General features: G+C 36.4%; 6 protein-coding genes across 8 annotated transcripts; 3 read left to right on the forward strand and 3 right to left on the reverse strand.

The window, feature by feature from the left end:
- The first annotated feature begins 2,511 nt into the window (after positions 1–2,511).
- LOC103832188 (auxilin-related protein 2) lies at positions 2,512–4,219 on the forward strand. The gene is made up of 8 exons (XM_009108152.2): positions 2,512–2,764; positions 2,837–2,939; positions 3,033–3,163; positions 3,260–3,321; positions 3,511–3,576; positions 3,760–3,849; positions 3,930–4,100; positions 4,181–4,219. The coding sequence occupies exons 1-8, from the start codon at positions 2,512–2,514 to the stop codon at positions 4,217–4,219; spliced, it is 915 nt and encodes a 304-aa protein (XP_009106400.2).
- Positions 4,220–4,277: 58 nt separating this feature from the next.
- Positions 4,278–9,439, reverse strand: LOC103832187 (amino acid permease 3). The gene is made up of 7 exons (XM_009108151.3): positions 6,812–9,439; positions 6,503–6,736; positions 6,327–6,420; positions 6,031–6,245; positions 5,514–5,653; positions 5,080–5,438; positions 4,278–4,775 (listed from the first exon to the last, which is right to left on the reverse strand). The coding sequence occupies exons 1-7, from the start codon at positions 6,903–6,905 to the stop codon at positions 4,481–4,483; spliced, it is 1,431 nt and encodes a 476-aa protein (XP_009106399.1). The 5' UTR covers positions 6,906–9,439; the 3' UTR covers positions 4,278–4,480.
- A 1,272-nt stretch (positions 9,440–10,711) lies between these two features.
- LOC103832189 (cyclin-A1-2) lies at positions 10,712–15,822 on the reverse strand. The gene is made up of 10 exons (XM_009108153.3): positions 15,436–15,822; positions 15,123–15,353; positions 14,957–15,049; positions 14,749–14,882; positions 14,589–14,664; positions 14,428–14,504; positions 14,304–14,337; positions 14,082–14,231; positions 13,857–13,991; positions 10,712–13,766 (listed from the first exon to the last, which is right to left on the reverse strand). The coding sequence occupies exons 1-10, from the start codon at positions 15,604–15,606 to the stop codon at positions 13,707–13,709; spliced, it is 1,161 nt and encodes a 386-aa protein (XP_009106401.1). The 5' UTR covers positions 15,607–15,822; the 3' UTR covers positions 10,712–13,706.
- A 1,268-nt stretch (positions 15,823–17,090) lies between these two features.
- Positions 17,091–18,192, forward strand: LOC103832190. The gene has a single exon (XM_009108154.3). It carries the CDS (start codon positions 17,338–17,340, stop codon positions 18,043–18,045), a length of 708 nt encoding a protein of 235 aa, XP_009106402.1. The 5' UTR covers positions 17,091–17,337; the 3' UTR covers positions 18,046–18,192.
- Positions 18,193–18,411: 219 nt separating this feature from the next.
- LOC103832191 (aspartic proteinase Asp1) lies at positions 18,412–24,744 on the reverse strand. 2 transcript variants are annotated; one of them, XR_004449369.1, is made up of 7 exons: positions 24,322–24,744; positions 24,051–24,168; positions 23,181–23,972; positions 23,038–23,110; positions 22,872–22,959; positions 22,568–22,784; positions 18,412–18,527 (listed from the first exon to the last, which is right to left on the reverse strand). XR_004449369.1 is itself a non-coding variant. In XM_009108155.3 (6 exons), the coding sequence occupies exons 1-6, from the start codon at positions 24,498–24,500 to the stop codon at positions 22,661–22,663; spliced, it is 1,374 nt and encodes a 457-aa protein (XP_009106403.1). In that variant the 5' UTR covers positions 24,501–24,743; the 3' UTR covers positions 22,441–22,660. The 2 variants fall into 2 exon arrangements, 1 of the variants encoding a protein (XP_009106403.1); XM_009108155.3 differs by lacking the exon at positions 18,412–18,527 and having other exon boundaries at positions 22,441–22,784; positions 24,322–24,743.
- LOC108869162 lies at positions 18,558–21,264 on the forward strand. 2 transcript variants are annotated; one of them, XR_004449370.1, is made up of 7 exons: positions 18,558–18,992; positions 19,061–19,142; positions 19,406–19,523; positions 19,599–19,756; positions 19,852–19,965; positions 20,045–20,229; positions 20,304–21,264. XR_004449370.1 is itself a non-coding variant. In XM_033275403.1 (6 exons), exons 1-6 carry the CDS (start codon positions 18,890–18,892, stop codon positions 20,055–20,057), a joined length of 588 nt encoding a protein of 195 aa, XP_033131294.1. In that variant the 5' UTR covers positions 18,558–18,889; the 3' UTR covers positions 20,058–21,264. The 2 variants fall into 2 exon arrangements, 1 of the variants encoding a protein (XP_033131294.1); XM_033275403.1 differs by having other exon boundaries at positions 20,045–21,264.
- Positions 24,745–24,935: the final 191 nt, after the last annotated feature.

The raw sequence follows: 24,935 nt of genomic DNA on the forward strand, positions 1-24,935 counted from the left end.
ATCCTGGAAGTCACCAACTGAAAAAGTTCGAATAGGATGGTTCTTAACAACCAAAGAAGGCATTCTCAAACTTCAAGCACTCAATAAGTGCTACCATGTCACCTTTGGTAGCAGGATCAATTGTAACGTTGCTAGTTGTTCAACAAATGAATCGACTTGATATAAACAAGTTGTGTTTCTAGGTGTCTGTGTAAAATTGCTCACAATTTTGGATCAAATGGTGATAGCTAGAAGCGGAAAGGAAGCAAATATCATGACGCAACACCTATAATACAAGATATCTTAGCTCTAGCAGGATTGAATAGATTTAGTTTTCATCACGTACCTAGAAATTTGGTTCAGTATGTTGATCATCTAGCTAAGAAAGCCAGGTATAAAAATCAAGGATATGTAATAACCTGGTTTTAGGTATAAGCCATTGTAAAACCTTTTAAATGAATGAAATGGTAGGAAAAAAAAGACTGAGAAAATATATATTGCTAGCATAAGTCACTTATGATAGTGGTTTGTTATGTGGATCTCTGATATATGTTTGCTAGTATTACTGACATTATTAATACATTTCCATTTCATTATTTGATTTTGATAGTAGTTATGACTTATGATAGCGATTTTTTATATGGATCGCTGTTATATGCCTGCTAGTATTATTGACAGTACTAATACATTTCTATTAACCTTAGACAGTCACTGCACCACTATAAACCTTCAGATAGAAATTAATTGTATTATATATATGTATACATATACCAAAGCAAGGATACTCTAATTCCCAAATAACCTTTCGTTTCAATTTTTGTATGATATTTTAGGTATTCTAATTGATGAAAAGCAAGCCGCCCATGATCACATGGGGCTACACCAGTCACTAGGAAGTGGTATTTGTATTATTAAATTGTTACTTAATAATCGTTTGTTTATTTATAAAATAAGAGGTAAATAGTTTGTTTTCCAAATACATTCCCCCGTGCCACTGTTTTAGTAAAGATCAATGAGTAATAATACTGAAAACTATAACTTTTTTAAGAACTGATATTTATATATATAATAAGAGAAGAGCTAGAGAAACATTATTGGATTAAGTAGTCGTGAAGGACAATCGAGTGAATCACATGGTGCTGAGTGATCTATGTCTCTGTTATGTTGCAGCAAACGAATCTATGGACTAAAGGCAAAGCTTAATTAATTATCATAAAAGCTCAGTTTATTTATATCAGTCACTCGATCGAAATGCATGTTACATTCCGTTGAAAGAAATTATCTACCGAAATTACCATAAGAAAATTATAGTTGTATATTTCTAGAAAATGTTATCTAAACAGTTAGTTCAATGTATGAACATCTTCCTCGATATTATATGAGCTAAATTCGAAGAAGAACAAAATAAAAAAGATAATTAAAGCTTGTAAGAACTAATGTCGACATTGCTATAAATCCTCAATTCTAGTGGGTGTACTTCTTTTATACATTATCTATGATTAAAAACTTATATTCTTGATTTGATTACTCTATCGTGTTAATTCATATTAATATTTTTTCATTACTTCCGGAGAAAATGAAGACACATTAACTAAATGTGCTCACTCCGCAAAGTAAACAGTTAGACGTGGTCGGTTTGTTTCCATGTATTTTGGAGTAACTTATTGACCATATCAAAGTCTTTAATCTTTCTCCTCTAATAACCGTTACCGACATTTTTTGGGGATCTTCTCATCATTTACCGACTCCTCTATCTAATAGGAGTATATCTTATGACACATTTAAATCTTGATCCATTAGTTCCTATAGTTCACATTATGAGATTAAATCTTATTGGATACCACGGTATCAAAGTGCAATCAGTTCTATAAGTTTGAAAAGTACCACGCTCGAATCAACTTTAAATGTGGTGTTATCTTTCAAGAAAAAAAAGAAGAAGTATGCAAATGAAACTGTATGGGCACATTAATTAATGTAGATAGAATATATTACACGTACTTTGTCAAAAGAAAATGAACATATTACACGTCATGGTACCATTCGTGGCCTTCCATCGACCTGGAGGAGCCAACTTCAAGTGCAATTAATTGCAAACTAATTAACTGCATTACCAACGTCAAACTATCTTTTAAATCATTTCTTTGACACATTTTTTTACGTTTCAACAACTTCAGATTTGATTATATTTTATAGCTTAATCATTTTTTCACTTTATAACGTGTGATTATGAGATTTTGGGCCTGTAGCCCCAATACCATATTAAATTAATTACTCATAGCGAGACCCATGTTAAATAATTAGTGATTAAACCCATGTTAAAATGGGCCACATATAAAAACTCATTAAAAATTAAAAGAAGGCCCATTAAGCCCAAGTAGGCGAATACATGGCGCCAACTAATACGAAAAGTTAGTTATTATATAAACGCCCAAGGCGAGAGAGAGAGGGAGAAGCAGAGAGAGACCTTCGATAAAGTTTGCGTCTTTTTAACTCATAAGAGTACCTACTTTGTCTCGAAACTAGTTCTGAGCGATGGACGAGTTCGTTGCTCTCACGGCGGTTTACGGGTTAAAGCCCCGAGGAAAGTCAGCTCCAATGGCTGCCTTGAAACGATCCGCCTTCGACCGTAACAGTGTAAAAACCTCTCCTTTTGATTCAGGAGACGACGACGCAAACGCAGAGTTGACCTTGAAAGATTCAAAGTTTGACTCTTTGAATCCTGGTGGGTTTGACGACTTCTCGGTGTTTGATGAGTTGATTAAGTTATCTAGTACCAATGATTCTGGTAAGACAAAGTCGTGTCTTAGTTGTGTCTGTTACTTGTTCCTTAAGTCAATCTCTTTACCGGTCAACGCAGGTGATAATGACTTAATGGGTGGTTTGACCGGGCTTAGTCCAAATGAAGATGGTTTTGATGAGTTGATACCTGGATTTGGTGGGAGTGGTCAGCCTAGTAACAAGTTTGTGAACCGGTTTATGAACCATGTTGCTTAGTAGGTGGTTATGTAATGATTTTATTGTGGTGTTGATATAAGTGTCTTTTATATTGATAGTGAGTTTCAAGAAACTGAAGCTGTTCAAGTAAATAAACAACAGTTTGGTCTAGATGATGACCTTGAAGCCCTTTTCATTTCACCTGTTGCTTCAGCACAGTTCCTTGATGACTTGTCACCACTTTTTGGAGGTATGGATCTGTTTTCTCTACTTATTTGGTTACTTTTATGACGTGTTTCTTGTTCAAAATATGGCTCATTGCTTGTATAATCTGGGGAACTTCCAGGGAAAAGTGACAAAAGAAGATTAGCTAGATGGGAGCGTGAACAAATAATAAAAGATCGAATGGTATGCATGGATCTATATTTGTTGAATCAGTGAAACTTTTTTCCCAAACCACTTGCTTTTTTTCTTATGTTACTGTTTTGGTTCTACTTGCACATGCTACAGTTTTTGGAACCAGTTTCTAGTTGAGGATGATATAAATATAGATTTCCCCAGTTTATAGTTTTACTTTACTACATTTTTTTTATGTAGGAAAAGGCTATAGCTGATATGAATAACCGTGATCATCAGATTCAGATTGAACAAGAAGAAAGGAGTGTAAGTGGTTGCTGTTTTTTTTATTGACATATTCACTGTAATATGTATTCTCTATCATAAGTTCTTTTTGAGATTACTGAAAGAGTTTTCATTACATTACTTCTTTTTGTATCTGCTATTGTTTCATTTAGGTGGTCAAAGTATTTTAGTTGATCTGAAATGACTTCGTATGTTTTTGTTTAGAGGATTTCTGAGACCCTAGACGCTGAGATAAAGCTTTGGGCTACTGGGAAAGAAGGGAACCTACGTGCACTGATATCATCATTGCATCTCGTGAGTTCTCCTCTTCTTAACAAAACCGTATACCAAGTTGTCTTCTTAGTAATCTCATTGAGGTTGGCTATGTTGATCAGGTACTTTGGCCTGGATGTGGATGGGAGGCTGTCTCTCTAACAGATTTGATCACTTCTGCGGCAGTCAAGAAAGTCTATAAAAAGGCAAACCTCTATGTCCATCCTGATAAAGTTCATCAGAAAGGGACTCAACAAAAGTATATTGCCGAGAAGGTCTTCAACATCTTACAGGTATTTTCTTAATAAATCTCTCAAACTGATAACTATCTAAGGTATGAATCTGATCAAATTTCTTCTATCACATTGAACAGGAAGCTTGGAACAAGTTCAACAAAGAAGAGCTATCTTAAATCTGTTGACAGATTGCCTGAAAAAATTTGAACTGACTGTTGTGTATATGTATATGTACTTATCTAAACTTATTTGTTTGTCAAACCTCTGCTATTAGTATATATTAATGTGGAATATATAAGATTACAGTTTCTTGCCATTAGGCTTTGGTGGATACTATAGCTGAAAGAGAAGATTACATTATTGCTTTTATCTTATCAAACACAAAAAGCTCATAAGTACTCCAAGTTCTCCAGTTCTTGATTCTTTTGACGAATATTTTAGTAGTTGCTTTGAAATGGCTTGTAGGACTTGAGATCAAGAACAACTCCAGCTATCGACCCTGCAGCGGCAGCAATGCTAACAACCAAACAAGCTGAGCTGAAGACTTGAAGACAAACCCATTGGGTGCTCCATCTAGGTATCTTCTTCTGCTCAATGTACATCTCCACCGGAAAGTAAACCGTCAATGGCCAAAAGCCAAGTGCCCCTAGCAACCCCACAACGTCGTTGAAGAAAGGAAGAAGCATTGAGATAAGTGTTGTTATGATCACAAACACTGTCCGCCATATCAACCTGAGTAAAGCCATTTGGTTATTACATAAAGCTGATATGTAACATGTTAATTAAGATCATCTCTAATGGCTTAGTCTTTTTTTTTTTCAGATAGAGTTAGATTCTAATTCAATGGTACTCAGCGATAAACAAAAAATGAATAGAATACTTTAGTTATAGAGTAAACCATTTTTTTATTCTATTATAAAATAGAAAATATAATTGGGGTTAAAACATTTTTACTCTAAACTCTAGTTTAGAATAAAAAAAATAGAGTGAGGTTAGAGATGCTATAAGTAGTATTGAAAACAAGAGTTTGTAGTACCTGAAGAAGTTCAAGCGGAAAGGCTTGAACCCTGGCACAGGAATCTTGATCTCCTTAGCAATGAAGTCGCTATCAGGGAACCGAGTAGAAGCTTGTCTCTCGATGAAAGCGAATAAAGGTTGGCAATAGACTTGGTATGCACCAACGAGGTGAACCACAATGGCTGCATTTGCAATGTCAAGAAGCCAATAAGGGTTATAAAAACCAAAACCGGTTAGGAGATTCCCTGGAGACATGTCTCCAAAGGCTGCATATCCCATGCAACCACACAACATGTAGAACATAGTCGTTACACCAACGCTCACAAGAGTTGCCTTCTTCATTGTTTTCTCTTCTGATGGTGGTGACTTCACTGTATCCTGTAAACAAGAGAAGCTTGAGGGTGAGACCGTGGTATATTTAATGATCAAGACTTGTAAAGATTGATAGAGTACCTGAATCTCTATGAGGATGATGGAGTAAGAGTAAGCAAAAGCAATGTCTCCAAGAGCTTGGAAGCTTCTCCATATCTTCTGTGTCTCTGTCACAGCTCCTATGCTAATCCCTGTGAGACTTCCCTTCACCTTCCCATTTGCTGATTAAACCAAAACAAAAAGAAAGTTTCCTTCTCCACGTTAGTAACTATACAACTAATGAGAGAGAGAAAATGGTCTAATTAATACGACCCTAACAATTTCTATCGTGTTGTATATGATTCGAACAAGTGAAGTTGTTTTAGTTAATAACAACACATAACTGCCATGTCACATGTCCAATTAGTTGCATTAAAAGTTGACTAAATTTTGTTATAATCAATGTAGATCTAAGCACAACTAGTTATTTGAATTATAATCTGGTTGTGGTCGTATTTAGCACATATCACTTGTTTCGAGTCATTTAGGACACGATGCAAATTGTTAAGGTTGTAGTAGACCGTTTTCTCGAGCATAGAGATGTGTTATAGTTACAGACCTACGACTTGAGCTATGCCGAGAGCAAGACCAGCAGAGGAATAAGTGAAGGACATAACGGCAGCGAGGATAGAGAGCCACCAAAGCTGATCAAAATCTGGAATCTGAGAGAATATAATCTGGACTAGACCAAAAGCTATCATGTAAGGGTTACTGTTCATGTGACATGGATCTTTCCCTCCACTTTTGTGGAAACAGTTTGATCTCTTAATTGCCCTGAAAAATAAAAAATGATTTTTTTTAATCAAAACCCATTACCAAGAAACACTTTGGTAGGTTTTAGTTGAGAACACTTACATCATGCTTATAGCTGAAGCAATAGTGTAACCTATTGCAACACCGAAGAGATTAAGATATTGAACTATCCCACATAGCTTGACCTTCACGCCACCTGTCCAAAACAATGAAAAACATGTTAAATATTCTATATTCTCTAATCTCCTCCACCGACTCATTCAAATATTGTATTTTACCTAGGTTTGATCGGACGGCGTCCATGTAAGTGTAGTTCCTCTTGCCGGAGATAGGGTCGCCGGAGCGGTAGCATGCTGCCAGGAGAGTAGAAGTGAAATAAGTGACGATGGAGAAGAGCAACATCACCACCGGTCCAGCGAGCCAACCTAGCTGTGCTGTAGCCCACGCTAGTGACAAGACTCCTGAACCTATCACAGCCGTTATGATGTGTGCGCTCGCCGTCCAAACACTACCTATAACCCCAAATAAATATTTAAAAACATTCTTTCTTATATTTTTCTAACATGCAACAAGGGAAATATTGTTACCAGTTCGTTTAATACGGCCGTCATCGTCGAAGCACTTGGAGCCACCGGTTTGTGGCATGTCGACGGCGAAAGCTTCTTGCTGGTTTTGAACCATTAGTTTGTTTTTTTTCCTCTGTTTTTGTTTTGTTCAATATATGAAGTTAAATGCCAAGTGTTATTATAAAAATAAAGACAGAAGCTAAGTGTTGCCTTTTTCTTATAACATCTGTTTGAAAACCTCTGTCTGGTTCTTGGGGTTCTAGTTTGAATAAGAAGAATAGGTGGATGAAGGGAAACTGGATGCTGAGTGCAAATTTATATACACAGAAATTGGTAAAAAGTTAATACGAAAAAAGATAGGTGAAAAGCTGGTAGGACCTTTACTCATGTGTTCTTTTGACTCCATTATTTATATGAATGATTCTAAAACGAAATATGATATTAAAAAAGCACACAGAAGAAAGAAAATATGGGATTGAAAATGAAAGTCCAAGATGCTGCCATCGTTTTCGTTTGGACTTAGTGTCATTGTTCAACTTTAAATGACCTTTATATGTACGTGTGTTGAAGCTTCAAGTTGTTTTTACTTGCAATTATTTTTTTTATCAATAGTAAATGGCAATATTTGTATGTTAGTAATTTCATTCGGCACAAAAGGATTGCGTAAAAGACTTTGAAAATTTTTATTGGCTAAATACCATATATATTTGTCATTTGCAGTTGCAAACGAAATTTTAGAAAATAACATATTAGCAGCTCAAGTGACATGTTTTTTATAATGGGTTAAGGAAAAAAAAACATTTTTATTTAGATGGTTTTAGATTATAAAATAGCTAAGCATATTTAGAAAATATCTCGTCTGTAAAGTTAAAACGCATCAAATGTAAAAAGAAAATGACCTAGTGCCAACCTTATATGATGAGTTTTTTTTGAAACACTTTTTTTTTAAACACTTTTTTTTTAAACACTTCCTTATATGATGAGTACGTACACACAATTTTGTGGAGATTTAAAATGCTAAAGTAAAAAGTGAATAAATATGATCAACTTGAGACATACGTTGATACATATATATCTCTTACCTATAATTCGAAAGAATATCACACCAGTCCATCATAGAAGTTTCTGCAGGTAGGCGTGTAAGCTATCTTTTGTATTGAGGAAAATGAAATATTTTGATTATTCAACTAAACTCATTAAAAATATATTGGATTTTGTTGGAGAAGAAACGGTCTCATGGTTTCAGCAGCTATGTGAAATGAATATATATGTTATTTTAAAATTCTTGACTATAAAGTTACTATACAAACCTTTTTTTCTTTTCACTACTACCATAAGGTTGATTCGTGGGAAAGCAAATCTTTCATAAGGAATCTATTTCAAGATTGTCGTCAGACAAAAAGTCATTAGTTATACTAACAATCAATGGAAAAATAGTCCAAAATGAATTATATTCATACAAATAGAATATAATCTTTTAAACTCAGAGTTTGCGTTTAAACCGCAAGCACACATACAAACTGTACTAATCAATCTTAATGGTCGATCATCACTAGATCTTTACTTTCCATGAGTATCTCGCAAAGATAAATTAAAAATAACAACAATGTTGATCGAGGAGATCGGGAACAAGAATAAGGTTCTTTGGTTCAGATGATCCACTTTGATTTAAGCAGACATGTACATCCATCCTCAATAAAAGAATGAGCCAGAAACGCCTTTCATCATCAACCCACTTTCTCCAACTTGTTATCTTAAAATATCATCCTCATTATATAAGTGATTATATATTTTAAAATAGTTTCATCTCAACCCATGAGTTTATCATCACAACACTTAATTTCTCTTTTTCATTTTCAGCCGTCACGAATCACGATTTATCTGATTCGAAGAGATAGAAGAGCATCGGATTCCTTGCTTACTATTCCCGGTTAGGTTTCGGTTTAAGTATTGTATTTTATTTAATATTTATTATGTATGATATTTTAAAAGTATGATGTTTGTTACTGCTAAAATAGTTTGGAAAAAGTTCTAAACTCCAATTCCACTTTAAAATTAAGTTACCGAGTTAGATATAACATTATGTTTTCATGAATTTCAACTGGTAATATTAATTGATACATGATGAAATCAAATCTATTTCATAATAATAATAAATATGTTTTCATGTATGTATATATGTAGTAATGTATACGTACTTGTTGGTTTCATTTCTTTAGCTCACGAAAATATGCATTGTCTTGCCAGATCAAGATGATGCAAAGCGTTCTAATTATTATAACATCTTTCAAGAAAGAATTGGCTACTAATTAACTTAAGACGACACTATCATATAAACAACGCTTTTCTGATAAGTTACACAAGTGCTTATTGCAATAAGAAAATTAAGAATCGTAACTACCACTATAAGAATCTTATCGTTGTAACTTGTAGCTTTCCGTCATTAGTACACCAACCCACTCCGTGATTACAAATATCTAAGGAGAAAGTTTATATGATAAAATCCTCAACAGTTATTCCACATTGTTTACTGGTTTTCACAATAGACGTATCGTACCAATTGTAATGATCAATTATATTTATTCCAAAGCTATCAAAACAATTTCCTGACAACTCGCATGTTAAATGAATATTATGGAGTTGTATTTCTATTTTCTTGGCCCTTTTACTTAGTTCGGCAGGGCAAGCCAACCTTGTAATGATTCTTCTTCTTTTTTTTTTTGATCAAACTGATTCTTCTTCTTCTTCATGATACATAGTTGAATAGAAACAGTGGAAATAGTATAGAATAAGTGGTATGATAAACTTTATTTAAAAAATTTGCTTAAATTTATAGCGGTGTACAATTGAAAAGTGTATTAGTTTCTAATAAAATAAAAACAGGTTTAAAATTAAAGTGTGAGCAAGTTATTGCAATGCCGTTACAGTTGGAATGTTTGAATGTTAGGTAGCATAGTTGAATTTTTGATCCCTTTAATAATTGAACATAAAACAATTTAATTCAATGCTTACTTCATCAAACAAGGGTTAGAAATATACTACCCTTTAAGATATTTTTGCTTCATACTCACTTGACCAAAGCAACTGTTTCTTTTGCAGAGGGATTGAGAACTCTGAAATTAAATACTATCAAATATAAATGTGATGGAATTATACAATAACATTCTCTTGGTAAAACAGTTGTTAGAATGAAACCAACAAGATTGTCTCATCAACATCATCTCGTAGACATAATCAGTTATGACATCATATTGTATGATGATCCATGCTTATATTTTATGTCTTTGATTGCAATTCCTAACATTCTCAGGCGATTTTTTTTCTTCTGAAACTGAAAGAAGCTAGCTGGATTCTTAGGCAATTTTACGAGGTTTATTCTATGTTTTATGTTGTTATTTGTGTTTTGTGTACTATATGTCAACTTCTCCAACACGAACGTTGTAAATTTGTAATGCAGGAAGGGGCAAAGGAAATCAACAATCCATGCAGGCACGTTACACACTATATATGGCTCTCAACTTCGATACTTTCTCTTATAATGCATGCATTATCTCTCATCATTTCTATATACATTCCTCCACACAAACAATACGTTCATCGAAATCAATCAAGGAGAAGAATATAAACAAAAAATAGATGTATTGAAGCTGTCAATTGTATATTCAGATATATTCATATGTATCATCACTTGCAACGGGTCAATTCTATCACAGGAGCTATTATGAAATTTTAAAATAAAAGATCAAATATTTGATATTACAAACAACTGGTGATTTTGATACTTCTATATTTGACATTCCTCTAAATCTCGTCATTTGTTATATAATATTATACCTTCCTTTTCATTGGATTACTTTCGCTAAAATTTTCTGGTCAAATGACAAACATAATTGAATTTTCCATTAGAGGGGGGTGTATGCCTAGACCGAATATATCGTTTCCTATTCAAAAGGACGTGTGAGAGTATTGCATGGCTGGACCATGCATGAACAATAGTATTCATGTTTAGCATAACATTTACCCCTATAAAAAAAACATTTACCCCTATATATATCATTCGACTGAAACCACTTGATTAACACTTAACTTATTTTCTCATATCTAAAGATAAGCAAAAGATGATCAAGGTCGAGATGTTGGCAACCATAGTGACACTTTGGCTACTAATGACTTGTGGATTACTAGTTTCTCCGACATGTGCAATGCCAACCAAATCTTTGTCTTCCGAGTTCTATCAATCAAGCTTAGCCCAAAATGTGAAGTCAACACCGCAAAGTGATAAACCACCTCCAATACGTTTCGGAACTTTACCAAAGCGTCCGAGTGGTCCTCCTTCTGGTCCATCATATGGCACCAATGCTCCTCCTCCTTATTAACGAATTGATTATTTATCCATCGTACTTTTTTATCATCCATCGGCAGCTAAGTTTTGTAATAGCATTTCACAGTTGAGTAATAAAAAAAAATAACGGAATAACGGTTTTGTTTCATATCTTTGGTTATCAGTTTGAACAAAACTTGGGTTCACCCCCTATGGTGAACTCTCAAATTCACCTCTATTATTAACACCACTCAAAGGGTCATGTAGGATTAAGAGAAAAAGGAATATTACAACTTTAAAAAAAAAGGAAAATAGCTTAAAAAAAATAAAAGAACCGTCGCCGTTAACTGAAACATACGTTTCTTTGTTTCATCAAATTAGGTTTTGAGATCGTTTCAATCTTGTTTCAGGCAAGTTAATCATCAATTAATTTATACTTGATTCTAGTTCTAGGTGGTGATTTACTTGATTTACATAAGAATAATGGTTTGTCTCTTTCCAACACAGAATATTGTCAGCATTCAAGTAGTAGCCTCAAGTTTGTCATTTTTATGTAAATCAAGGTTGTCTCTTTCCAACAAAGAATAATGGTTTCTTGTCATTCAAGTAATAGCCACGGTTCTCATTGAGATTCAGGCAAGTTAATCATCAATCAAGTTTTACTATTGTGTCTTGTTAGCTTTGAATATGAACCTCTTGACAGAATTGTTCATAAAATACACAACTCAGAAACCGTTACAAGTACACTTGAAAAAGAAAAAAAAAAGTTTACCGAAGAAAAGAAAAAAAATACAAACTATGAAACAATATTTGTCAACTGCTTCTTCTGTCTTGTTTTCATTGTGGTAGTAATAAGATTTGCAAAACCTTACTACAACTTTCAAAACCTAATGGAGACAGAAGCAGTAATAGAAGAAGGATTGTTGGACGTGGGAATACTTCCTTGCAACATTAGGAGCTCTGTCTCTGTTCCTGCTAGGAATCACAAGAAGCTCTCGGCAACAATAAGGGAAGAGACGAGAACTCGTCCTCCAGTTACGTACTGTGTGAAGTTTGAGTCGTTTGACACTATGTCCAAACTGGTCAAAGACAACGGTGACAAGTACGAGTCACATCCTTTCTCAGCCGGTGGATACAATTGGTACGTACACGTATGTTGGATTTAAGTTAAACACATGAGAATTGATTGTCATTGTCAATAACTGGTGAAAATTTGATACTTTTTGCAGGACACATTGAGATCAAGCCGAGCAGAGAACAAAGCTATGAAAAGAGCAAGCTTTGTGGGAGTAGAAACTGGCCTGACAACAAGTTCATCACATCTGAATATTCAGTAAACCTCTTCAGAGTAGTGTGGCGGACAGCTTATGTGGTTGGAGTTCTCTCTTTGACAAACCCTTTTGACACTAATCCGATATCCGGACGTACAGGGCTTGATTTGAAGTAAGTCATGGTATGTTTGTACAACCAGACGTACATGGGTTGATTTGGATTGGAGAAGAAATCAGAATTCGATTTGAAAGCATAGAATTGGAGACTCAACTTGACAAACACAGGATCCATCTTCTCTGTGGTGATGAAGGAAGCCATCGACACAGACACCGTTAGCGACGTTCTTTTATTTTTTTAAAGCTATTTTCCTTTTTTTTTTAAGTTTTAATATTTTTTTTTCTCTTAATCCTACATGGCACTTTGATTGGTGGTAACACTAGAGGTGAATTTGAGAGTTCACCATAGGGGGTGAACCCAAGTTTTGTTCTATCAGTTTCTATCGTTTCATTCTACTGCAGTGTGGGTGGATTTTTTGTTTTCTTATAAATTGTTGTATGTTCATTACAAATTATGTAAAAAAATGTTTAGTAACATTTTATAATTATATGTTGCACCAAAAAAAACATTTTATAATTATAAAAGTCCTTTATAACAACATTTTCAGGTTGAACTAGTTTAGAAAAACATAGGAAATAATTTAAGAAGATCGAATAGAAATGTGATATGGAATTATATAGTACTCCATCCATTTCTAAATACAAGATGATTTGTCCGAGTCCTTCTCTGGAGCTGCTGTCTCTGCATTCTCCATTAGAGAGAGGTGTATGCTTAGACCACATATCATTTCCTATCCAGAAGGACGTGTGTGTAGGCACCAAATAATAAAAACGACTTCATACTTATCATAGATGAATGCATGGTTGGACCATGGAAAATAATATTCATAATTAACGTATAATTTGACCTTGTATATAATTCGAGTGAAACCATTTGATTAAACAACTTCAAAACGTCCAGGGTGTCAAAAGCCTCCCCATAAGACCAGAAGTTTTGGAATCTTATCACTGTAGTAGCTATGATTTGTAATAGCGTTTTCACAGTTGAATAAAATAAGCAAATTTTTTTTTTTCCATATATTTGATTATCAATTAATTTTGATGCAGCGTGGGTGGATTTTTTTTTCTTTTTTTTTTAATTATTGTTATTGTTTTATGTTCATTACGATCGTCCTACACATCAATCGAACTGAATACATTGGTCTGACCTAATGAGTTTCTATCAACAAGACGAGGAAAAAACAAAAGGAAGCACCAAGAAACCCAATCAGAGGAAGAGCTCTTGTGGCAGTGAGGTGGGGCAAAACTTCTTTGCTGCAAACTTGTACTGCCAAAAACAAAAAAAAAAACATTTCAACTATCTTATTATATGAAGCTAATAATAATAAATAACAAAAGAAGTGGGATGAGTTGTTACTTTGTCTTGACTGTACTTCTTTCTGACTGCAACTACATCGGCTGAGGGACTCTCATGACATAGCTGAAGAAGATTCTTAACGCATGCTTCCAAATGTTTAGCCCTGTACGATGTGTAATGCTCTAACGTAGAGCTCTGTCAAAACACGCAAATTTTAACAGGTTTGTTAGAACACTGAGTTAAACAAGCTAAATAAAGACTGTAAATACAGATTCTACGTCATACCCATGGTTTTGTTGAAGGGTGTAATATGTATTGTGCCAAGAAAACGGCAGAGGCTGCGACAAGTGATGGAGCGTAGCGAAGCATAGCGTAATCCAAGAGAGATAATTCGCTGAAATAGCTCGCTAGTGACTCAAACAGCAGTGATGAGACCTAATAGAAAGCAATAACCAGTCAGAAACGTATATAACCCATCACCCATTCAATTTTTATATAACACTATACCTCCTTCCTGCCTTGAGCAGCACGAACAAAGCGCCTATATAACCACAATTTTTACAAGTTCAGATTAGCAGGGAACAAACACACACACAAAAGTAGAAATAACATCAATATGATAAGAAGCTACCTCAAGAAACATTTTGCTGTTGGTGTTGTTAATTCGAACTTCAGGTAATTCAGAACAGACGACTCCATCTCCAGAAGCTGTTACAAAACATTTAAAAGTTAACTATGTGAAACCCACTAGAAGAAGAGTTTTTCCACGGAAGAGCAGACCAAAGCACAAACCTCGTTTCTTGAGTATGTGTTATCAGTAATGTAACAGAAACTCTCCACTTGAGGCACACACACTTCTTCATATTTTCTGAAAAAATTCAGTAAGTCCACAAGTTCAAAATTGCACTCTTTTAGTATAAAACCTCAAGAGTTAAGTTTGTAGCTTCCTTACGCTGCAATCATCATGCACGAAACACCAAGCAACTGCAAGTTTTGCTTGGTAATCACATTCCCTGAAAGATACCGGTCTAAACAGTGCACCGCCAAATACAACGTCTCTGGCAAAAGCCTATACTCTTCAGCAACCTGCAGTTTCATGAAAGAAACGTTTTTTATATATAACGAAACTCATGAACTAGGATTCATCAAAGGCTTATTACCTCAACGAGCCAGTCAATGAGTATAGTACGCATACTAGCATTGATGTTAGACTGAACTCTCTCCATGTAATCAAAAGCAGGTCTTTTCTTCACCTGCATTGCACACAACAATTGAATCAAGTTCAGAAACAGAGCAAGTTTTAGTGTTAAATTCAGCGATTCCAACCTCGGATGAACGCAAATGCTCGTAGATATCGCAAGCAAAGGCACCACAAAGCTGTGGATCCACGAGGTTACTATCAATATCATCAACAACCTCATCATCATCATCATTTCCCAAATCTGATCCTTGATTCAATTCGATGTCTTCGTAAGGAACGAGTAGGTTTGATTTCGCGATTGCCTTGGGAGGTTTCGATGCCTTCTTTGATTTCCCGATCTTATTTGAACAATGCACCTTCAATAGATTAACGAATTTTACAGATGATTATAGATTCCACCATAAACCCTAATTTTCTCGGCGAAGAAGTTTAACTTACGAGAGTAGACGACGGAGCGGAGATTCTAGATCCGGTCTTCTGATTCGTGATATCTCCCAGTGGATTACGGCGGTTTACGACGTCTCCGAGTGGAGGTCGAGTCTTGGCTACGCTCGGACGAGAAAGTGGATTCTCCTTGGGTTGGTTCCTCGATGAAGACGAGGAAGACATTTTTTGTTGAGGAGGAAGTGGAAGAACTCCGATTCGGCGGCGGATTCGTCGTTCTCCGGTGAGATGAGTTTTATGGTTTTTGTTCTGCGAGGGAGAGAGAGAGATCTTGAGCGAGAAGACGAGGAACAACGAAGAAGAAGAAGTTACTATTTCTATTTATTAAAAACAAATAATGGATTAATCTTGGCCGTTAGATGAAGTCAAAAACCGTTACGACTTAACGCGATTGATAAACTGGTGGGACCCACTATTGTTTGAGCGCGAAACTTTTATTATACTGAAGCATTAGTAAACCTTCTAAACGAGAAAGAGGGTTTTTGAACAAGAGCGGGAAAAAAAACTAAGTAGACCGTCCATTAGTAAACCTTCTTCACGAGAAAGAGGGTTTTACCTTAGTATACCGTCCATGTAAGGTAGTTTAATAATTGTTTGGATTAATGTAACTTCAGATTTTGAAATGTAGGATTAGAAGAAATCTAGATGTAGAATTTGAAAAACAAAAGTGCTGGTTTCTTAATTCTTTTTTTCTTTAGTTTATTGTGGGTGAATATGTGATTGATTTGTTTGTTGATCTGTGGGAGACTTAGGGTGATGTGTTGTGTCTGATTAAGTACAAAGTCATCTTTCATGATCAGAAGAATATTTTTATCAGTTTATGTTCGTTCCATATGGTTTAAGAGATCTTATAATAATCTTACATTATTTATGAGTTAAGACTCAAAAGAGCCTTGTAGCCGGCGCTGATGAGTGCCTACTGAACGTGGCAAGCAATACAAAATTTTGGTGCTCTTTCCGCAATTCCAATATGAAAATTCCACTTCTTGACTCTACGGTGGTCGTTGGAAGTTTGGTTTGACCTTTATGTGACAAACGTCATCATCATGCCTTTGTACAGTTTCTAATGACTTAATTGGAATCTTTCGCAGACGAGACAGAAAAAGGTTTAAGTGGTTATAACTTTTGCGTCTCATGTAGGGAAAAGGGTCACTGTGACATTGATGATCATTTCAAAGTTTGAATTACCAACAGTTTTATTTTTTTGATTTGGTTTCATTTTTCCCCTTTCACGTCTAAATCATGAAAGACCGCGTGCTGTAACTATATTAGAGCACTTGAATATTTGAAATCTTTGTAGCCTCTTTATTCTGTCGACCTGTTATTATACATAACATGTATCATCACAAGCTTATGATGTGTTATCAGCTAAAAGTTAAATACTTTGTGCTATATAACAAAACTGAATAAAACAAGCATTTCTCATGTGTGATTGCTAAATGTTAAAATACTGTGTGCTATATACCAAAAACAGAATAAAACAAGCATTTCTCATGTCTCATGGCCTAGATTGAAAGAAGCATTTTTCCTCCAGGTTTTGTGTGGGTATTATAATCTCAATTCAAGTTTGAAATTTTGAATATTATATAGGTAGAAAAAAATTGAATATTATAATTATATGGTTACCATTGTATAATTGAAAAGGTTATTGTTAATGGTGGGGACAAATAGAAACCAAGTCAAATACACAGATAAACTTCTCTAATCTCTCCCGCCACCCACCTCCTCTAATCTCGCCTCTCATCTCTCATTCTCTCTCCTATCCTATCTCATGTTTTGTCCTAATATAAAGACATTAAACTCAATTCTTAATCCAAAGTCACAAGTCATCTCTCTTTATCTATCTCTTTGGGTTTGTCTTCATCTCTCTTCTTGTGAGCAATAACCAAAACCAACATGGCTATTGTTGCTGCCGTTGATGATTCTTTCAAGAGACCAGGAACTGTACCTTTCAGCTGGGAGGTCCGACCCGGTGTACCCAAGACCCGGACTTCTCAACCCGGAACCGGAACCGGAACCGGAAACGGAAACGCTCCTCTTCTTCAGCCACCCAAGAAACTCTCTCCTCTCCGTCTAAAACCTTTGTCTCACTCACAGCCGCTTCTCCCGCCGGCGCTATCTCCGCCGTCGTCTTCGTTCATCTCCAGCTCCAAGAGCCGCTCTCTATCTCCTCTCGCTCCTTCCTTTCCAACTCCGTCGAAGCTCAAACCGCCGCCGCCGTCGCAGTCCGGACTCTACTCTCCGGCGCCTTCTTTCCGTTCGACCCCGCGCGCTTTCTCCGAGCGGTGGCAGCTCAACCGCCATGACCGGGTCAGACCCGGATCCGAGTCCGAACCCAGACCCGACTTTGGTTTCGCCGGGCTCGGGTGTTTCCCGACGCCGAAGTTTAGGCTGAGGAAGAGCAAGACCGGTGGTCGGAGAAAAACCGGGTCGAGGCTGGACAGGGACTACTGCTCCGATATGGAGACGATGTCGCCGTGGACCGCTTCTAGCCGGAGATCGGTTTCTCCGAGATGGGACTCGCCGAAGTCGTCGTTCTCTTCGCTCCGGTTCTCGCCAAGACTCGCCAGCGAAGCTGAATGGGTCGGGTTTGGGCTATTTTAAGCCCAATGGGCCGTGATTGGCTCTTTTAGCCATCCGATTCCAAGCCTGTATCGCCCAAATCAAATTAAAGTAAATGTTTGGGCTCGAATGTAATATTCTTAAATTTTGGGTCCTATATATGATGCCAATAGAGTTTTTTTCTTACTATCTCTGTAATGTTTTGAAATTTTGAGTGTGGGAAGAAAGAATGTAAAATGTGGAACTAGTGAAATCAAGTTTTTCTTATATAAAAATTCTTTCAAAAAAGGTCGAATTAGTTAATTTAAAATGTATAGGGCTTTAGTGAATTTCTTAAGAAAGCAAGGGCTCTCTATAAACTTGCAACGAAAGTGCCATAGTTTCAGAACACTTGATGAAGAGATGATATAGAAGAGCCATGACGATCAAACCAGTCATGTCTCAAAATGAGGTTGTCCTATTTTAATATTTTTTTTTAGTAATATGATTACTTCTGATAACATACACAAGGGGTATTAGTATATCTATACTAATAAAGTAGAACAGAAACACTCCAGAGGCTGCCACCTCAGCAGACCCCGTTCGTTTTGCTGACACGTGTCGAAGAGAGAGGGGATTTCGTTTTTTTCTTACGCGAGAGTTTGGTTACGGGAAGAGATTTCGTTTTTGATTTATTGGGCTTCAAATGATTTATTGGGCTTTAATAATATCCTAAGCGCTTTTGTGGTTAGGGTTCTGTGTCTCTTCGAGATTGCGATTTTCGTCGTCCTCTTTCCATCGTCTCCGATCTCGGCTCCTCACTGTAACATATTGCTTCTCACTGAAATCGATCTTTGTTGCTAACACGACATCAAATTGCATCAGGGATGTCAATGTTTGTGTCAGTATGTTTGATGATCGTGCTGTAACTTTCCAAATTAAGTTTGACGAGCACAGCTATGAGCCAAAGGTTATACTCTTTACAAGTATCAATCCCAAAGTTGTTGGAGGTAAGATATGTGTTTTCACATAGGAACCCTTAATTAGCACGGTCTACTCACACACTTTTCACTTTCAGGGAAGCTTTTCCTCAACGCTATGTCTGGTACCCGCTTTTATTTCGACTGTGAAACATCGGCTGGAAAAGAGCATTATGAAAGGTAAATTTTAACTTTTTATTGACATGAAAAAAGAGTCTACATGTAGAGGGAATAAAGACGAACAGACCATAAGATTTTCAAATATCCTCTTCCTTCTTTATTCTCTGATGGTTTGTTATCTTGATCATAAATCACAATTTAAAAAAATTATTTGCTCTTATTTTTAATGGGGTTGAAATATATTCACGGTTCTGCTTAGGTTTACCATTGTTTCCAACTGATTTCTCTTGCGTGTTGATTGCTTCCTACGTTTGACACTCTAGGCTGGTTGGTGATGGAGCCAATGCGAGCTCTTCTAAATCAAAAGTGGTCCCTGATCAGAAAATCGAGCCCTTGACTATTGCTGAACTGAACCAATATATCCTTGCCGCTAACCCACAGGTTAAAATATTCCAAGCAAAACCTTTTATTCCGTGTGTTTCCTTCTAGATTTACTAACATTCTTATTGGTCTCAGAATATTGAGTTTCTGTGCAAGGCCGAGGTAGCCAGTCTTCAGTCGGAAAAGGGATGGTGCTATATTGGATGCTCCAAATGCGCAAAGAAGCTTCAGCGGGATGAAACATCTTTCACTTGTCTCTCATGTGATAGGGAAAAAGCTACGGGTGTATTAAGGTTAAGTTTCTTAACTGTTCTTATTCAAATGTTTTAGAGAAATTGTGTCTTTGCATGTGCGTTAATTTATCACACCATCTAATCTCTGTTTAAAGGTATCGTGTGGAGTTCTCGGTGGCGGACCATACGGATGAGGCTGTATTTGTAGAATTTGATACAGAGATTGCTAAACTAACCAGCATCCAAGCATCTGAGGTGCGTATATTCGGGTAAGCACTCAGAACATGTAATAGTAGCTTATGCCTGTGTATTTGATCCGTTTCCGGAATCCTAAGCCTCCATTTGCAGGGTGCGGGTGTGAGTGCTAAGTCGACAACGACTTCCCTCCGTTCTTGAATGAAGTGGTTGGAAAAACTTTCACTTTTCAGCTCAAGTTGGGGGAGTTCAACTTCACCTCTAAACACCAGAGCTTCACTGTCTCCCGTATAATAAGTGAACACGAGAGAGCGGCATTGCCAGTGTTTGTTAACGATGTTAGTATTTTTTTATTTAAGTTAGAGTTTACAAATTATACAGCACTATATTGACACCAGTACAATGGTTTCAGAGGGATAATCATGGGCCAGATGACAATGGAGATTGTGCCAAATTAGCAGATGGTGTGGCGCCAAAAATTGATGAGAGTACCGTCAACAACGAGGCATCCGCATCAAATGTCCCATACCACGTTCCTCAGGTTGCAAACAAACAGAAACTTGTCAACGATGTGAACTTGAAGAAGAAGGCACGCAATGAGTAGATCAACCTGGATTGCATCATTTCCCACCGCTTACCTATCAAAAAAATGCTTTATCTTTTGTTCCTCTTTTTAATTTAAACTCTTTAGTCTCTTTTTCTTATTATTATAGATTTGAACTCTCTGTCTGGTGGATGTTTCAATTCTGAATGCAATTTGATCTTTTTCTTTCAAGATTATTTAGTCTTCCGTTTTGGTGCATTGAAATTAACCTAAGATGCTCACATTATTTACTATCCTTTATGCTAAACATTATACTTCAAGTTACGAAAAAACATTATAATTCTTAAATTTATAAAATCATGTAATAATTCAGAATCTCATTCAATAATTCATCTAATAATTTATCTAATAATTCACATTTATTCTGTTTATTTTTTTGTTATGCCATTTACTCTTACATGTTATTTGTGAGACTGTTTTGTATTATGTATCTCGTCCGGACTGTGCAATTATATAGTTTTATTTTTCATATTAATGTTAAATTTATACTTTTACTGTGAATCATGTAATACTTAAATATTTCGTTTCACGTATATATATATATTAATTACTATATTTTCATTTTCTATGTTTATTAGAAGAAACAAAGCAAATAGTAAATAAACTATTTAGTTAAAACTACTTAAAGTACAAAAAAAGAATTATGAAAAAATAAATTCAAGTTCACACAAAATAATTTATATAGCAATAAGATAAAAACTAAATATACAAATATACAAACCGCACATAGCATCATTTACCAAAATAATATAACAACAGTTGAATCCAATAACATCAACCATAACCATTTTTTTTAAATGAGATGCACTACTCTTTACATATAAAAAGAGTTACAATACAATTTCACGAGAAATTACCATCTCAAAATAAAAATACGCAAGTTTGATTTAATTTAATAATATTATAGGAAAAAAAGATTTATAAGTCTAATATTTGTGGCAATATTGTTTGGGCTTTTCGTGTAAATTCTAAACATATTTTAGAAGTTTATAGAAGACAGTAACGGTTAAATATAGTTCTTACACCTACCCAACATCATTCTTTTACATTTAACGTTAAAGTCAATTAAATACACATTACTCAGCTGTTACACTTACTGGATCAATATCTGATATTCTTAACAGAATTACATTTCCTAAGGCTACTCAAAATTCACAAACTCTGAAGCATGGTTAAGCAAACCGCTAAAGCTAGATGCAAAGACAGCAAAGGAGGTGTCTCAGATAATCAACCTCAATCTGAAGCATCAAGCTCAACGTCATTAACCGTCAAGAAGAGTGCTTAAAGAAGGAAACCAAGTCTGTTATTCGCAAACTTATCTTCTTCTGTTTGCTAGAATTTCCTCATATTTTAATTTTATTTTTTCTCTGCTCTTCCTAGCGTGTAAGTTACATCAGCCATGGCTTAGCAGCCAATATCTTCCCCTCATAGAGGCAACCTTATTTCCAGGCCCTTCAGTTGAAGCAAATAGCAATGGTTACCACATTTTCATTATCAACATATTATTTTATTGATTTTGTGTTAATTGTTTCACTGATATAAACGTTATCCATCAGTCATGTCAACGAGATGTGCTTCGAGACAGGCTCGGAAAAGAAGAGAACTAATCCGAGCAGCTAAGCGTGGTGCCAGACCGGGCAATGTCTCAGCCTCTAAGCCCACTCATGTGACAGAGCCAATCCTATATGAACAAGTTACTCCTATGACACGCCGTCAGACAGTATCAGGTTAGAGGAAATACATTAATCAGCTTGGTGCATTATGTTTTGAAAAAATATAACAGATAGAATTTGTCTGTGAACAGAGAGACGCCCAGCACCTTTGCTTCTTTTAACCTAACTCGACGAGTATATATATATATTATATATATATATATATATCCCCCATATCCCATGCAAAAACAAAACCAAAACCCCGAACGTATATATATATATCCCTCAACGTATATTCAACTTTCAAAATAAAGTCAATTCAATACAAACAAATAACTTCAAAATATGGCTACATCAACAACATAAAAATTATACCAAAATATAACCGCCCCGCCCGCAGGGCGGGCATGCCACTAGTATATATATATATACTCAAAAAAATTCCTTGTTTCTATGAAAACAGCATATAACAAAACATCCTTATTTCACTACTAGTAAAGACTCTTTTCTGTGTCAAAGCTCTCCATCTTTCGTGTTCTTAGAAGCATCAGTTCCTGTGAAGAGCTCTCCTATCAAACCAAAGCCTCTCGGATAAGCCTCCTCCTCAGACAAGTCTCCTCCATTGTCTTGATCCACACTGTTTAAAGAAAAAGAAAAACTGTTTTATAGATTTGATGGAAACAGCAACAAGAAAGAAAGAGAGGCGAACAAGAAGGTTCAGAACTTGGGAAGCTTGTCACAGTCTGAAGGTATCCATCCAATCCTCTGCTTCTCATTGTCGTAGATCATCATTATCCCTTGGAATGATATGTCTATCACACACACACACATACACATAGCCATCAAACATTTGTTGTCAAGAGTAATAAACATTTATCTCTTTTACTTACCCCCAATGATGTTGTAGTTCTCAAGCCCAATCTCAGTTCCGTTTAGAATCCCCAAACACACGTTTCCCTTTTCCTGAATAAACAAACTCTCAGTCTCAGACATTGCACAAGGTCCTGTATCGTCAGTATATAGGTAAACTCACAGTGATGATGAGATAAGACTCTGGAGGAATCTGAAACTTCTGACTCCCACCAAACCGTAAACTGATCGTCTTGAAGTATTTCTTCACATCATGCACCGACTTCAAAGCCCTTTTGTCTTTCCAACACACCGGTAAGCTCTTATCCTCCTTAGTATCCTTCAAAGCCTTCCCCTTCAAGTCCTTTCTCACAAGATCAAGAACCGCTCGGTACGCTTCTGCGTTGAAGTAAGTGTAAGAGCTTCCACTATCGAAAACGAAGTTAACGCCCTTGACACCAGTGGCCTTCTCGTCAAAGAGAAGCTCTGCTGGTCCAGTCTTGTAGTTTTTACTAGGCGGCTTGAGAGACAACGAAGTCCATGTGACACCAGAGGAAGGAACAAGCTCGTCTCCGATAGAGAGAAAGCCGCCTTTACCGTTGTGGCTCAAGCAATGCACGATCACGTTCTTGGTTACACCCAAGGAGCTGAGCTGCGAGGAGATGCTTACTTTGCCACGGCCGAGACCGAGGATCCCAGCTGTTGGAGGTGGTGGGTGTGGGCCAGGGCTCTGCTGATCGTACCCGCATCCGAAGGTCAAGTGGGGATGCATAGTGGAGCCGTTCTCGAGTCTGAGAGGGAACTCGTCAGAGACGAGAGCGCCAACGGAGGAAGCGTGGTCTGAGTAGCCAATCTCGTAGTCACACTGGTCCTCAGGGTCGTCACAAGGTTTGCTTTGAGGAAGGTCTAGGCCAGAACACAGGAGGTGTGAACAAGGTAAAGTGTTGTGGTTGGGCTTGTACTGACTATCACGTGGCTGCAAAGACAAGAGAGATATGATTAAAGGAAAGATCTTTCATTTAAAAGGAAAGTCACAAAGTCAAAAAGGTATAACCTTTGTGCAGCCGTTGCAGGGAGCATCACACTGAACCCAAGTGAGGTCACTGCCGGTGTCAATGTCCAAGTCAAAGAGCTTAGGTGGGTTCCCTATGTTCAGCAACACATAATAGTACCTGAAGAGAAAACAAAAAGATGAGTTCTTGAAATGCAAACAAGAGGTCAAGAAATCAAATTTGGGCCAAAAGGTGTGATCTTTAGATCAAATTCACAAATGGGTCACTAGAGAGAACCGAGAAAACAAAAAAAGAAGTGAAATTCAAAGTTACCCGAGAGGGTAAACGTTGCCGGAGACGGGGAAGATGACGGAGGAGCCGACACGATGGTTCTGTAGCTTGACTTGTCCCTTGGAGGAGTCTTTGGTAGCTTGAGAAGGTTGAGCACAGAGGAGGAGGAAGACGAAGACAGCTGGAAAGAGGTTTAATGTCTGGCTTTTGGGATTCATCATGATTACTCTTTTCTCCAGATCCCGAGAAAGGTTTCCTTTTCGGAGGAGAAACGTTTGACACTTCTGCTGCTTCCTACTATATTGTTTGTTTATATATATAGATAGAGAGAGAAGAGTATCTCACTTTAACTGCTCGCAAGTTGGTACAGAGGTTTTTCTTTTGAGTTCCAGTAGTGATAGATAGAGTTGATTGAGAAAATTGGAGTTTACTTATCGCAGAAAAACGTCAACGCGCATCGGTCACATGCGGTGTGTAAGATCGATCACTCGCGGAACCATGACTGATAAAAAATATATAAAAGGCCCAATATGCTCGGCCCATACTGTACTCTTATTTCTATTTTGTCCCTTTTTTTTGAATAATTTTATTCCACTACAATATAAAATGTTACATGATGGATGAATGAATACTAGTAATATAGAAAATTTTATTTG

The sequence above is a fragment of the Brassica rapa genome, chromosome A07 (genome assembly GCF_000309985.2).
Source record: "Brassica rapa cultivar Chiifu-401-42 chromosome A07, CAAS_Brap_v3.01, whole genome shotgun sequence".
Lineage (NCBI taxonomy): Eukaryota > Viridiplantae > Streptophyta > Magnoliopsida > Brassicales > Brassicaceae > Brassica > Brassica rapa.